This window comes from Bacillus rossius, assembly GCF_032445375.1.
Source record: "Bacillus rossius redtenbacheri isolate Brsri chromosome 9 unlocalized genomic scaffold, Brsri_v3 Brsri_v3_scf9_1, whole genome shotgun sequence".
NCBI classification, from domain to species: Eukaryota; Metazoa; Arthropoda; class Insecta; order Phasmatodea; family Bacillidae; genus Bacillus; species Bacillus rossius.
The window spans coordinates 13,439,197-13,455,742 of record NW_026962012.1 but is presented as its reverse complement, the minus strand read 5'-3'; the positions used below and the strand labels follow the sequence as shown (position 1 = coordinate 13,455,742).

General features: G+C 38.0%; 1 protein-coding gene across 4 annotated transcripts in view; it reads right to left on the bottom strand.

The window, feature by feature from the left end:
• The window catches only part of LOC134542647 (stress-activated protein kinase JNK), a 427,819-nt gene that overhangs the window by 11,970 nt on the left and 399,303 nt on the right, over positions 1–16,546 (bottom strand). For 3 of the 4 annotated variants that reach the window (XM_063387059.1, XM_063387058.1, XM_063387060.1), the window contains 3 exons: positions 7,031–7,160; positions 4,858–5,055; positions 414–678 (listed from right to left, as the gene is read on the bottom strand). In XM_063387059.1, the coding sequence (XP_063243129.1) occupies positions 414–678; positions 4,858–5,055; positions 7,031–7,160 (593 nt within the window). Of the gene's footprint in view, positions 1–413; positions 679–4,857; positions 5,056–7,030; positions 7,161–8,710; positions 8,889–16,546 lie in introns of all 4 variants that reach the window. The other variant, XM_063387056.1, reaches the window with a different exon arrangement.

The following is a 16,546-nucleotide window of genomic DNA, read 5'->3' as shown; positions in this document are numbered from 1 at the left end:
ATTTTCCATTTGTTGGTGGCAATTATAGATTTTTTTAGGTTTTCGGGGGTTTGGGATGTATCAACCCCCATCTTTCCCCCTGCGTACACCCCTGGCTGCACAGATCACACATTTTTTTACAAACTCTAATATTCGAAGAACCAATTTGTGTTGAATAATTAATTTATTCATATTGTACTCATTAATTGAATGTCAGGTTTTTGATTAGGACTTTGAATCTTGCCATTTAAAGATTACAGGAGTATGTGCTCAACTAGAACCAAGATTTAATTAGAATTTTTTTTTATCTAAGTTAATTACAAAAATGGCAATAAATATGGGAATCATTTACAGAATATATATATAATTAAGTTAATTTGTAACAGATTTTTCCACGTAATACAGGAAGTAAGCTACACAAGGCGCTCACTCACCAATGATCTTGTTCCACTGATCGATGTGGTCTGTCCCTGGGAAGAGCACGCCGCCCCGGATCATCTCGCCCATGATGCAGCCCACCGACCAGATGTCCACGTTCTCCTTGTAGCCCATGCCGAGGATGACCTCGGGCGCGCGGTAGTAGCGGGTCACCACGTACGGGGTCATCATGAACGTGGTGCCGGCCGTCCGGGCCAGGCCGAAGTCGAGGATCTTCAGCGTGCAGTCAGACTTCACAACTATGTTGCTAGGTTTCAGGTCCTGCGCATTGTGCATCTCTTACTATCACAGTGGAAAAACTACCCCACAAATTATGTAATAAAAACAAAAATTCCAATAAATTTTTAAACCATAGAAAATAGCAGCTTAGAAAATCCTACACCTTTGTAATTGGTAACACAACCTTTTAACATAAATATTTTATCTGTGACTATGACTTGAATTAAAAATTAATTTTAATTCCATGAAATAAACATTGAGTTATACGTATTGTCATGTGTGGGAATAGTGAACCTGAAAGAATAGCCCAATTATTAACTCATGTTTTTTGTTAACAAAATTTTACACTATCAATTAAATTATAATATTGTTCACAAAGTGAAAACACTTTTAATAAATACTTTATTCAATCTGCCCACAGGAGCTCGGCTCGACAGTGATCCTCCCTACAGTTCGTCTCTTACCACACATCTCAGTCCCAACACACTGCTTCGCACTACTCACTCATCCACGCTGTGACACTGTCCCCAATGCACCAATACTCGATGATCCTATCTTCGCACAGAAGCCCGTCCCTTGTCCACTTATGCTCGCCAAGAGGTCACTCACCCTCTTCACTTCACTGCTGCTTCGGTGTCGCAACCAGCTTCTGTCACTCACTCACTTCGCAGGTCCACCCCCTCGTTTGTGTGTCTCTCAGCCACGCTCTGTAAAGGACTCGTTGCGAGAACAATTCCTAGTTCACTCGTATGGGGGGGTTTATGGACGTACCGAACACTCTAGAGGGGAAGACAGGCGCAGATCTAATCGAATTACCACAGAGCGGGGATAACTGGGATACAGGCGCTACCTGTCCGCGAGGTAGGGCCTCCCCTGGATTCCCAGCTGCACTGGCCAGCGTGTCAGGCCCAATGGCACCTTTCTAGCATCCTAGCATCCTTGTAACACTGCCCCTCTCCTTAAACCTGTTCATCCCGAACAAGTAACAATGTGTTGCTGTTGTCATGCTGTGATATAACCCAAAGCATCTGGTAATTGTACTGGATGTGGCCACTTCTTGACAGATGTTACATCGCAGCCAATCTCCAAATCTTTGGGACCACAGGTCTGCTTTGAGATTATTCTGGACCCCGTTCTGAATTTGTTGCCATGGTATCTCCTCTCTCACCAGGCAGTCCCGCTAGGTAAGTTCCTGTTACATGCACCTCCATTGAGGCGAAGCACCGTGGCAGTCTTCCTGCTCTTCGAACCTGCAAATTTTCCTCCTCATTAACCCCATTATCGCATCGCTGTCCTCCTTTCTCCGGTTTCTTCCCACGATTCGGGCAGACGCACTGGACGAGCCCCCGATCTCTATATGCAAAGCACCGTGAGCTACCTCTGGATCCAAAGCTTTGAACCATGAAACAGGTTTTTTAATTGCCCAAGGATATTTCCTTCGCTGGTGGTGGCATTAATATTTCCCTCGTGTTATTGTTTTAATCCCGTTCTTCTTATCTTGATATTGATGTTTCTGGACGCATTGCGCACCGAATCTATCTTCAGGGCGTAAACCAGGGCATCGCAACTCTTGTGACGGACCAAACGAAGGGTTTGCTCAACCTCTGTATCCCTGAGTCCATCTATAAACTAACTAACAGCTCGCTGCTGTCGGAATTTCTAAGGGCCTTCCGGTTAAGCAAGGTGCACAAGCCTTTGGATGTCAGCCTCGAATTCCCGACGTGTCTTCAAAGCAGTCATGTACACCTGGCCCATTTATCTGTCGCCATACATCAGATAAGATCTTCTACTAATACGGCATAGTCCTGGTCCAAAACTGGTGTGGTCAGAAGCAGCTCGAGCTGAGTTCCTTGAAGGGCTAAAACGAGTGCCTTGGCTCTTTCTTCCTCGCTCCAACCATTCACTTCTGCAGCTGCCTCGATTTGTCACCTGTATAATACGAAGATTGGCCATCGAAGGTGGGTAGCTCAAATTTTAGGTGACCATTGGTAATGCCTTCGACCTTCACTTCCCCAGAAACTCCAGTTTGCAGCAGCTTTCGTTTCCTTAATCATCGGATGGCATACCTTGGTTACAGCTTTTACATACCGTTATGTTGAAGCAGCATTACCTAGCTGCTGTGCCACTATCTCTACATGTTCAGCTAACTCTTACTCCTGTCGGGCAAATTGTAATAATACTGTTCTATAATGTTGGTTATATTATTAGCATACATACACACACATAATCACACTCTATCTCTTTCTTACGACAACAATGCCAATGTTGAATACAGACATCAGATTACATACAAGACACTGGAAAATAATATAAGGATGCAATTAATTCAATCATTTCCAGAAACAATTTCATAAGCAGATCACATAATCGTAAAGGTAGAGTTAGCATTGTATGCATATACACAGAGACTGTGAAGTATAAAGGTAAAAGGACCGCCAATATTACATTGGGCTCCAACCACTCCTACATGACTGCCACACTACTGTGTGCAGTATTGCATAGATGATTATTTAAATGAGAAAATGGTTTGTTAAATTCCTCACAACTCATATGATTGACAACCATTTAGGGGCGAATCCTGTGCTGATTGAGGAATGGGCTGCATTGTTACTTGAAAGAAAAACAATGGCTTAATTTTCTACCGTTAAGACAGTCTACTGTTAGCGTACTAAGAAAACGTATACAACAAAAATTTTTTAACCAAACAATATTCTATAACTTTAACTAAATTTTTTACCTTGTAATAAGTTTTATATTTACTTAGAGGCATTGAAAATTTGCATTAGTAAAGCAGCAAGGTATATTTGATGATTTGATACAATCTTTTGGACATACGTAATTGCAGTTTTGCACTGTTTATCATGGAAAAAAAATCAAGAATGAAAAAATTTTAAAAAACCAATTAACAGAGAACAAGCCTAACACCACTGATGTCGAACAGATGAACCCAACGATGACACTAGACAGATATTATGGACACACAACGACAGCACAATAATTCCGTGGAAGGGATTTAGTCATGAAAAATGAACAGCACAGATGAACACAGTAGGCTAACAACGACCAGACAGTCTCAACAAGAACATTAAATACAGACAACAAACTTCGACAACGCAGCAAACATACGAACACAACGATGAAAATAAACGGGTATCATGGACAACACAACGACACAGTATGTTTCCTATCACAAAACATTTGCGACGTTCCGGGGAATGGCATCTATTCCCGTCATCAGGCGCAAACATGCTGATGTCGAACAGTGTAAATATTAATGAAGAAGGTAAATTCGCTTATTCGCTAATAGGCGAATATGAATATGCCATTTTTTGTACATATTTGTGAATACGTTGAATATGAATATTTTATTCGCGCATTCGTATTCTCTAATATGCGAAAATATGGACATTCACACAAAAATATGAATACAGCTCTATTCACACATGCAAAAATGAATAAGTATATTCGTATTCACACCTCGAAATGGGAATACAGTCATATTCGTATTCATAAAAAAATAATTGTACGAATACATTTAAGCCCATGAGCGATGTGAAGTGTCGCCAGTTCAACACTTGTTTCAGCACACCGTGCACCATCTCGTGGAGTGAAGCACACTTCCCAACTACTTGCTGCGCATTGCCACAATCCAAGTTATGAAGCACATGATCAGCTCTCTTGGCGTTTCACATTTGTATTTGATACAATGCACGTTAGTTCCAGCACATACAATATAGTAAAATTTTATCTTATTTTAAGAAAAGTCTTGTACAATGACAGGTTATGTCGTACTCTGCACTCAAATTGATCGCAGCCATACCACAATTAGGGAATCTAGTACTTAATTAATAACAAAAAAATTCTCATCTAAGTGCATATGTAATGTCTTTGAGCATTTAGAAATTCTTGTTAGCAAGATTTTAATATTTATTTTATTGTTGACTGTGAAATAAATCAAACAGTGCAAATAACCTATAAAGATCAACACAGTCGATGAAGGCCGATGATACGAGAATGGAGCACTGATAAGGCCAAGCCCACCTCTTTCCTACTTGAGAAAACCTGGACTTGACCCCGCCAGGACTAGATCCAGGATTGCCTTGGCGGAGGCGAGTGATCTGAACACTCAACCCCCGTAGCCCAATTTGCTTATCATCTAGAATGACTCTTTTTTAAGTTGGCAGGCATTGACTTGTATCTCCACACGAAAGCACTTCGTACCCTATGAATGATGCCTGCAGAGTGCAGATGCTTTATCCCGCACAGCATCTGGTACAACAGGTACGACATCCGCTCGTGATCCAGGTCCATCTGGATCACCTGGCACAGGTTTGCATCCATCAGCTCCATCACCAGGTAAACATCCTGGAATTCCTCCAGCGACTTCTGTGGCGTGAACGCATTCAGCAGGCCAATTATCTGCAAGAACACGCAGAAAATAATTTACCTTGCTATTCTACACATCACGTCGCCCGCCTGCTTGGTTTAAAATGCGTCGGCTATAATTTATCATTAAAATAATTTTCTTAACGGAAGTAAAATTTTGAGTTATCATGTAAAATTTCATTGTAAAGCAACATTCAAATTTTGACATTTTGGTCTTCAGAATGATTGTTATGCATTACAGATTAATTTTATTTACTCCTTAATTAGTTTTAATACTCTGGAAAAGCCAGTTATGGAAGAATAATGTTTAGAGGAAACTGGGAATGCAATAATGAGACAAAATTTAAATAAGCCACTTACAGCCCAGCTCAATTCCCAAGGTTGATGTTTGTCCTTGGAATACAGTTTTACGAAAAATGATTGTGATAACAAAGAAAACTTTTTTTTCCAAATATTTCGGAAATATGAGTTTGTTATACAGAATTATTCATCTTTCGATCCACTGGTGCAGAACACACGTGCAAGACCAGCGAACATCAATTTTACTTGAAGCTGTCAGGAACAGTGACGGTTATGGTGGTCACCACGTGATTACTTCTGTGTGAAGGATGTGTGCCTGCTTACTGGCGCTTATCTCTACCTTGCACACAATGCACACAATGCACGCAATGCACACAATGAACACACTGTACGCAATGTACGTAAAAACGGCGCGTTCAAGGCAGTTTCAACAAAAAAAAAAGTGGGGGTGATTTGATTTTGTACGTTAAGTCAAAAATAACGACAAAACTTCATCAAATATTCCTATCATCATTCACAGACACAAACTTTTGTATGCAATACGATGGCAGCACTATTATTTTCAAGAATTAATTTTTTTTAATAAGGTAAAACAAAGTAGAATAAAATGCTGTTCCCGAAATTATAGTTTAATTTTAGATAGGGTAGTTTCAATATTTTGCACGAATACTATTCCTAAAACAAATTTCGAGGGAAAATAACACACCTTTGGATTGAGCTAGCCGGTATGTTACTTAGATAAACTGTATCTACTTCAAATTTCATCACTTCCATAATATCTTGAAGACTTTCCAAACTAGCAACATTGCAAACTTATTCAAAACTAAATTTTAATTCAAAATTACTTGCTGCCATTTTTTTTGTAAAATTGTTAGAATTCAATCATGGAGAGATATTAACATATATTAACTAAAATAGGAAACAGAAAAAAATATGTGAGTCTTTCAGTACCCGCCAGTGATAGTAACATCTAACCTCAGTAACGAGCTAATTCATGTGTTCTCATATTGAAAATACTTATAATACAAAACTCAGACACAAAATTTAAAGTACAATTCTTATAAACAATACAGTGCGTTATAAATATACGTAAATTGTGTTTCCAACTACATTTCTGGACTGAATCACACGTAGTTTCCAAACTCGCCGAAAGAATTTGCTGCCAGAGCAGGTATGTCGACTATCGAATCATTCGATTTGCAGAAGCCATATTTTAAACTATAGCTATAATGAAACGGCTCCGATAAAAATGAAACGACTTGAAAAAAAAATCCGGCTTTGGACCAAATTTTCGAAAAGAGATATTACAATCCTGCCCATCTTGTCAAAATTCATTTAACAGTCTATACTATAAAGTTTCCCTTTGTCTTTGTTAACATTTGTTCGCACCATTCGCCACAGATGGCAGCACCGTGGTTATTACACATTTCCGTTCATTGACTTCAGTCACACGAAATTACTCCATAAATGCCGTACTCAGAAAGCTAAGATGTTACACATATAAAAGTGTGAAATTTCTGCAAAGACAATCAGGCTAAACTACATACATCATCAGTAAATTACTTTCTAAGTAGTAAATTTTGAATAGCTGAACAATATGAATACATGAAAGAAAAAGTAACATCTCAACCTTAACAAATCACTTCAAGCCGTAAGAAAGTTTCCAAGATCAACCGAATAGATGTATGTTAAAGTGTGACCAACTCACATTTTTATGGTTGACAAGCTTCATCAGCTTGAATTCCCTGTACGCACGTTTTGCGTGCGTCACGTTCTGGAACGGACGGCTCAGTTTCTTGATAGCTACATTCTGCTGAGTCACCGTGTCATATGCAGCACTGCAAAGAGACGGCATCGGTACAGTAGTAGCCCCATTCGATTTATAATGTTATCTGAACAGACCCCACTTTCCTGCTCAATGCAGACAGAGCAAAAACAGAACATGTACGTAAAAACTCTTTCGTGCAAAAGATGAAAATCTTCACGACGACGTTACGAAAATAACCATCTGTTAACAACATTTTTTATCAGTGGTGTTGAAACTTTTTGAACTCTTACTTGCAAATACATAAAATATAGTACACTTATAACGACCAACACTGATACACTAAATAAATAATAAATACTTATGTACTATCATTATATAGTGTGCAGACAATAGTAAACCTCACATTGCAACCCACTACCCGTATTGATTGTCCCAACTGCAAGTGCGATGGAAAGTATGTGGGCAGCCAATTGCAGAAGCCCTGAGCATTGCAGTGACGAAAGTTGGGTAGCACAAGAGAGGAAGTAAATAAAAAAAAGGGGGGGGGGGGTAAATAAACGTTCCCTGACAATATGAAATGTAGAGAGCACACACGTCATGCACATCAGCAGATTTGGGTACAATTCAATTTCCACTGGGCGTTTGTAAATTAATAACAGTAAAAGTGAAGTGATGTTAGTTTTAATGCGTATATAAATAAAAAAAAATATTTAAGAGAATAAATTAAATAAATTTAAACCACAAAATATGCCCCATTACGATAAAAAAATAAGTAAGCTGTTTATAACAAAAAATACTGATATTATCTATTGTCTTGTTGAGAGTAACCACATCAGAATAAAGTTGAACCAGGATAATTATTTACAAATAAAGCTCGATATGTAGATGATAAAATCGACAAACTACTTTCTTGTCTGCTGTTTTCAAAACAACAAGATGTTTTTTAATAGGATTGGTCCCTTCTAACCAAAAATATTATAAAAAACACAACATAATAAAATAAAATGGCTGCTGAGCTACTTCAGAAAGTAAATACTTATACATCATCTCGGCTTTGCCAGGTATGTGGGTGATACATGCGGGTTGTATATTACTTACTTTTCAGATGCATCTGGAACGTAACGTGTATTTAGCAAGGAGTGCGTCGAATGTAATTCGCATGAAATTCACCCTTCCCCAAGAAACTCCCACAATCCACACTGGTGAGTACGCTCAAACCATCACCTGTTCTACACCACATTACTCCATAAATACCACCAAAGGCATTACATGATTTAAAAAAAAAAAACTACTAACTTACAAAGACTTGTTTCAAGAAATAAAATTTTTAGACATGAGTTCATTGCTTTGATTCAGAAATCCAAACCGCCAAAGAGCTGGTATGTATTCCCAAAGAAGAGGACAGAGCAAAAACTTAATTCTACTAAACTACGAATCATTTACCTTAACTGCAATTACCATAAATATTTTGACAGCAAAAATATATTTATAACTGAATAAAATATTTTGATACAAACACCGATAGCATCATTAACAGTACGGAATAAGGTAGCAGTCACCCTAATGATAAGTCTAAATGACAAAGCATCAAACAAAGCACACGTGACCTGTGATACTCACCACACTGTTCCTTGAGCACCCACACCCTTCGGTAGCAAATTTTGGTAGCGGACTGGGACGGAGAATTCAGTGTCACCGAACTCAATGGTGGTGAACATCATGTTTGGGAGGGTACAGGGCTTGGCTAGGTGGTCGTGTAGCATGTGGCGCCTTGCCCGAACTAGATCAGCAAAGCCTCCTGCGTGTGCCAGATCAGTCAAGTGAAAATGCCACTCGACACCAAGTGGATGTCGTCGCAGGTGGGCCACCCATAAGTGATGCCACGATGTGTAAAAGGACTTAACAGGAATAGTAAAGGGAAGAGGAAGAACAGCGTATCCTAGATCCTAATAAACTGTAAGTAAGCTAATTTGACTGGCACTTTTAAAAAACTCATGCATATGTACAACTGCATGTATTTATACAAAATAACCACTTCTTACAAAGCCAAAAAACACCCACATACCATCCTGCACCATTAGTTTTAAGATTTCTCATCAGAAAATTCCAACGTAATAATATATATTGGGCTGAAAACATGATTCTATACATCACCACTCCGACCATGCGACAACCGGAGCCACTTGCATGCTTACAACACAATACAAAATGAAATTATAGTGTTGAGCCGATTCCCAAAATACACCCAATTCCTATTATAGAATTGTTTCTCAAATTATAATATCAACATTATATTTTGACCCCATACTCTTAAAACATAATTCTTACCAAATGCCTCCTTATTTATAAACTAAGATGCAAAAACAGTTTTTATTTTAATTAGAAATTAAATTAATTAATTTATGAATAAAATGATAAACAGCTTATAAATATAAGAAAATATAATTTCTACTAACAAAGAGCTCCTACATAAATTAATTTGTGTGCGCTAGCGCTGTTTCAATAAAACTAATATCATTTAATTTTAATGTAAAATATATTTAACACAATAAATAAAGGTAACATTAGTTATGTTACATAAAGGTTTTGAATTTTTATACTGTGATAAAAAATATTTTTAAATTAAGAATTGACCGATTCCAGAATCAGAATAGACTCAACACATAAATACTATAAAAGTATACTGTACACTGTGCCGACCAATATTGTGCAACAAATTTTAAATAAAAATATTTGTATGTATATAATAGATAAACTTTGTGCTTAAATGAATTCAACGATGTATAAAATTTACTTTAAATAAAGGAGAGAGAATAGGTAAAAGATACATTCAACAGAGTGATATAGCTATAAAAGAAAAAATAATAATTTTTACATATATACTTCCAAATTTTGTCCTTTAAAGTTTACAATGATATATAAAATTTTCTTGTAAATAAATAAGAAGCAAAGAAAATAGGTAAAGGATACTGCAACAGAGTGATATAGCTAGAGAGCAGAAATAGCTAATTTTTTACTTAAATAAATCAAAGTTAAAAATATATTTTAACTACAAAAATAATTTCTTAGAAAGCTTTAAAAAGAAAATTAAATCAGGTATGCATGGCCCATCTGCTCTACAAAACACAATAAATGCAACATAAAGTAAAAAAAAAAAACATTACATAAAATAATTCCTAAATTTATGTACAGGTGGCACAAACATAAACATTCATAACTTTTTTAACATGTGCATTTTAACAAGCAAAAAAAAAAACAATGGAATGGTTAAAATCTGTAATGTAAACACAAATCAAAGATATAGCAATTTCGTGTGCTGATATCAAATGGTCCGTTGTTATAAATGAAACTAAAGGAATACAGCCTACATTAAAGTAACAGAAGAATAATAAAATACAGTGCATAAAATAAACTGTAAACAACAAAATAAAAAAACTTTGAAGTGAAATTATGCATTTCTATTGAAAGATGAACTTTTCTAGAAACTATTAAACAAATAAATGTAATACATACAACTACACATACAGTTTAGCAGCAAAAAAAAAACTATTATTCTAATAGTAAATGAAAACAAGTTACTAATTAAATTTACATAATGTACTGAATTTGACTCATGTCATGTAAATTACTTATTTAAATAAAATGCTGTGTTAATTTTTTTGTCCTTACCTTTATTCCAGGACTTTTTCTCACATTTTAACTATATACCTAGCTTGCATTTGTTGTTCTGCCACAATTATTCACTTGGAATAATATAATTGGGTGTAAAAAGGTGCGTAAGTCTCCGTAACTATCATCACTTGCTACACGAGTTAAAATTTTTGAAATGACTGTTCAAAAAATTATGACAAAGATACTAAAAAAATCAGGATGGCGTGTGAGACCGTGCCTTAGCTTGAGCAGAAGCTGACACAAGAGTAATGGTCAAATAGGGCGCCAAGAGTAACGGTCAAATAGGGCGCCAAGAGTAACGGTCAAAAAGGGCGCCAAGAGTAACGGTCAAATAGGGCGCCAAGAGTAACGGTCAAATAGGGCGCCAAGAGTAATGGTCAAATAGGACGCCAAGAGTAATGGTCAAATAGGACGCCAAGAGTAATGGTCAAATAGGGCGCCAAGAGTAATGGTAAAATAGGACGCCAAGAGTAATGGTAAAATAGGACGCCAAGAGTAATGGTAAAATAGGACGCCAAAAGTAACGGTCAAATGGGCGACAACAGTAACGGACAAATAGGGCGCCAAGAGTAACGGACAAATAGGGCGCCAAGAGTAACGGACAAATAGGGCGCCAAGAGTAACGGACAAATAGGGCGCCAAGAGTAACGTTCAAATAGGGCGCCAAGAGTAACGGACAAATAGGGCGCCAAGAGTAACGGACAAATAGGGCGCCAAGAGTAACGGACAAATAGGGCGCCAAGAGTAATGGTCAAATAGGGGACCAAGAGTAATGGTCAAATAGGGGACCAAGAGTAATGGTCAAATAGGGGACCAAGAGTAATGGTCAAATAGGGGACCAAGAGTAACTGACAAATAGGGGACCAAGAGTAATGGTCAAATAGGGGACCAAGAGTAATGGTCAAATAGGACGCCAAGAGTAATGGTAAAATAGGACGCCAAAAGTAACGGTCAAATGGGCGACAACAGTAACGGACAAATAGGGCGCCAAGAGTAACGGACAAATAGGGCGCCAAGAGTAACGGACAAATAGGGCGCCAAGAGTAACGGACAAATAGGGCGCCAAGAGTAACGTTCAAATAGGGCGCCAAGAGTAACGGACAAATAGGGCGCCAAGAGTAACGGACAAATAGGGCGCCAAGAGTAACGGACAAATAGGGCGCCAAGAGTAACGGACAAATAGGGCGCCAAGAGTAATGGTCAAATAGGGGACCAAGAGTAATGGTCAAATAGGGGACCAAGAGTAATGGTCAAATAGGGGACCAAGAGTAACTGACAAATAGGGCACCAAGAGTAACGGACAAATAGGGCACCAAGAGTAATGGTCAAATAGGAGACCAAGAGTAATGGTCAAATAGGGGACCAAGAGTAATGGTCAAATAGGGGACCAAGAGTAATGGTCAAATAGGGCACCAAGAGTAATGGACAAATAGGGCACCAAGAGTAATGGACAAATAGAGCACCAAGAGTAATGGACAAATAGGGCACCAAGAGTAATGGTCAAATAGGGCACTAAGAGTAATGGTCAAATAGGGCACCAAGAGTAATGGACAAATAGGGCACCACTCTCGTGGAAGAGCCATAACCAAAGGAAGAAAATAAAGTAAACAGCGGATAAAGAACAGGAAAAAGGTAGTAATATCGTAACTAAATATTATTAAATAAAAAATAGTAAGCAGATGGCATAAAAAAACGCAGTACAGCCACGACACTGCATTAAAGGCGTGGAAAGTTGCTAATTTAACTAAAATATGCATTATACATAACAAGCAATTGTCATGCTGCCATATAGATTATTCTAAAGTAACAGAAAATTTAATAACCAAAAAATACTGCCCATTTTTTACTTTGATCTATCCACATCAATTATAATTTTCGAGAAAATGCTACATTGTTTAATAGATGAAATAAAGTTAAGTGTTAAAAAATTGTTTTAAGATGTTAGTTATTGAGTTCTTATTAAGGTATTTCCTGCATTAGTTAAAGATAATCCAAGTAATTTTCAAACAAAATTTAAATTTTTTTTTACTAAAGTGCAGTTTAATTGAAGTCTTGTAGCATGATTTAGGACCTTACACATTGTCAGGATACAAATGTTGTGCCTTTCTAATTTAATAACAGCTTTGAATAATGTGCTGTGGTAGTTGTGTTTATTTGCATTTGTAAGGTAATAATATAATAGTGTCGATACCTATATTTGATGAGATTTTTTTATTTTAGTTTATATTTAATTTAAATTAAAATGTCAAAGTTAAAAAAACTGGATTGATAACAGTAATAACAAATTTAACCAGAGACTAACAAAAACCATCAAATACTTGCTAAGTTTGCCAAACGGTGTAATGAAAGATTTAAAATGTTTGTAACATTGGCTTTTATGTTATTTGTGTTACGCATATAATTATTCTGAAATACAAAATATATTGTGGCTTCCCCCCACTTGCAACAAACTAGCATTTTATACTCATATTCATTCGAATGTAAGCTTAATCCAAAATCGCACAATTACATTAATATAGCTGCGGGAAAACAATCTTAACTGAACTAAAAAAAAACACACACACAAGCGCTGATATTTTTCACACATAATTCTACTCAAAGCTTGAAACTTATGTGAAAATATAAAAAATGTTCAGTTCAGTTCTAAATTAGATTCAGTTTAGTGAAGATCAGTTAAGTTTTCAGTTCAAGGAAAACACTACCTTACGAGAAAGTTATTTCAATCCTTGCACGCGAGTCTTGACTTAGTAATGCGCAGTTGTTTTCATATTGGAGGAAAGCACGCCTTGTAAAAACAGGTTGGAAAACCCTGAAGAGTGACAACGATGGGTGACGTCAGAGGAAGTGGGCAACGAAACCAAATGCCTGCCCCTGACCTACAGTACAGCCACGTCCATAACTCTGAACCATACCCCTCCAGAGCATGCTCCATCATGCTACAGTCTTCGCCAAGAACCAGCACGCACTTGCTGCATGCATCATACCACCACTAAAACCAGTTAACTCAAAATTGACTACCACGAGTCCATTCAATAGAATGTTGGATGCTTTAGAAGGTGGTTAAACCACATAAATTGTACAAGAGTGTAAATTTACGTATTCTCAATTTAAAGCAACTTAAATAAAATACAGTAAGTCACTATACAAAAGGTACTTTTGACGTCTACAGGGGCTACGCTATCCTCAAGCCCGATGTGTCTCGCTCCACTTCATGCCCCAGCAACTACTATTCAAACCGCGAACGTGCGTGTGTGTGTTGGGTCGCCTCGTAAGTGGTGCGATGGTGCGAGTAGAGCATGCGCCTCGGTCCTTTAAAGACGCAAACACGTAATTATTACCCGTTTCTTTTATGATAACATTGTTTCTTGACCCAAGGGTGATTGTTTTCAGGTAACGAGAAGGGCGGAGAAGCGCGCATGCGGTCTATCCCGGAACTAACCTAATGTGGGCTACCCACTCACATCTGAACCTAACTCTTTAACTAAATAAGTAATTACTTGTAACACGTAATATTCACATGTAAATAATTAATATGTAATGTTTTAAGGGTTCTGTTGTGTTAACGGTAAATACGCCACTTGCTGCGGCCATGACACCAGGCCCAACGGCCAGTGTCTTCCGATCACGCACCTGGTCGACTTCATCTTTTTTCTGAACTGATCTGTTAACATCCGCCGAATAGTTAAGTCAACATAAAACTTTTCTTTTGACGTGACAACGTCTAATAAATCGATGAACGCCGGCTGCACGCACGAAAAAGTGTCCCGTTACGCGGTGTCCCGTTACGCTTGCGCCGCATCTATCTCTCTTCCACTCGATTGGAACAACCATCGATTTGACTTTTTCTAGGCACATTAAAATTGAAACACTCCCGTTCGTTTCCTAATTTTCCTATCAACGTCCTATCCTTAACAGAATAACACAGATTGGAAGAAGTTAAATAGCAAACATGTATAACAGTTATATTTAAAATAATCTCTTCGTTAAAGTAATAAACATATTTGAATTAATGAGTGAAATAAAAGTAAATATATCAATTAAATTGTAGATTTCATTTCACTCCTTCTTTGTATCCATACAAAATAGTGATAATTCGATAAAAATGATTCAATTTTATTCATAAAAGTATGCAATAATTTCATCAATGTTTTGTTATGACGTCACGTTAAACTATCGTCCGTAAACCGACTTTACAGACAACCAATTGTTTGTATTTCCTCGAGGCCTGCCCCTAGAGACGGACTGCGTAACACCGTAATTCAAGCTCTAGCTAGCATTTAACCGCATCACGACGATGTGCAACTTTCGGGGCCAGGCCACGCGGTGATCTGGTGGCCCGTAAACTGGATGAGTTACCGTTGGTATTCTTAGCTGCGTTCTACGTAAGAGCTTAGTGTATTAATTTCTATGTACGCGTGCGCGTAAATAAAACGCAGTGAACCCGGATCGCTAGTGTTTTCTCTTACGACCACGCGTCCTATCGGAAGTAGGGACCGAGGCGTGTGGGACGCCGCTTAGAGCAGGCCGCTTAGAGCAGGCCGCTTAGAGCAGGCCGCTTAGAGCAGGCCGACTCGGGGGCAATGGACCCCGGGACAGGAGTCCGGCCGGGTCCACGTGTGCAACCACGTGGTGGCGCCCAAGCACTCCATTAAACATACGCTAAACGACAACTGTAAATCTCCCCAGACAACTTAATTCTATTTATTGCCTTTTGAGAAAGTAAAATTATTCCAGGATGAATCATAAAAATCGGATGATTTTTTTTACATGATTAAAAATTAAGTAGTTTATATATAAGACACCCTTTATGGATTTTAACTACCTTCGGATGTACATTAATATCAACATTTGTTTTAAAACTTATACTTCACAATAAATAAAAATATTGCTATCTAAAAATTTAAACTAATAAAAATCTTCTGTTTCACTAGCGACGAAAGAAATGCAAGCACAACGAGTATTTTAGGAGCTAAACCGCATTGTGAACAAGCTAATCTTGTTTAGACTATGATGTTTTATCTAACATTTGTATTTTTTTTAAGTTAATCTCAACTACATTGTACGAAAACAGAAAACGGTAGATGCTTAGCGTGTTCATTCTTTCCCTGTCCAGTATATGATTGCTTTTGTTAACAGGAGCGAGCATTTTCTTGCTGCCTTGCGCCTTGTCACTTGTCACTTGGGGAGGGGGGGGGGGGGGGGGTCGAGATAATCGCCAGAGCTATGAGAATAAACATGGCTAGCAGAAACTGTTACGCAAGGCGAGCAAAGGGGCCTGCATCCGATGGGCTGCTAAGGATTCGCTACCAGAATAAATGTGACACAGGGTTGCAGAGTCTTATTGCTGTACGTCTGTGGCCAAATGTTCTCCATCATATCCATACAAGTTTGCCTCTCTTCGACATACTGCCAATCAGATCAGCGGCCACTGGGTTACAAGCATGTGTTCATCCCCATCAGCACAGTGTTGGGGTTTAATCTAATTACAGCTACGTTCTTGACTGATTCTGTAAAATGTGGCTAGCCGATATCAGGAGCGTTAGTTATGTGTACGAACATGTCTCATCTAAATGTACATCGCCAGATAGTGTTTAAAATAAACACCCCGCATAAAAATCTTTAAAATGCCAACATTTTCAAGCATTTTGTTCCGCCTGACGAGAAAAAAAAACTTGCATGATCCCAACCTTTTCTCGAATCTCGAGTTCCCACCCAGCGCTAATTTTTATGCGAATGGAACGTGTTCATTAAGGAGTTTCATAGAATCCACAGTAAAATTAAATT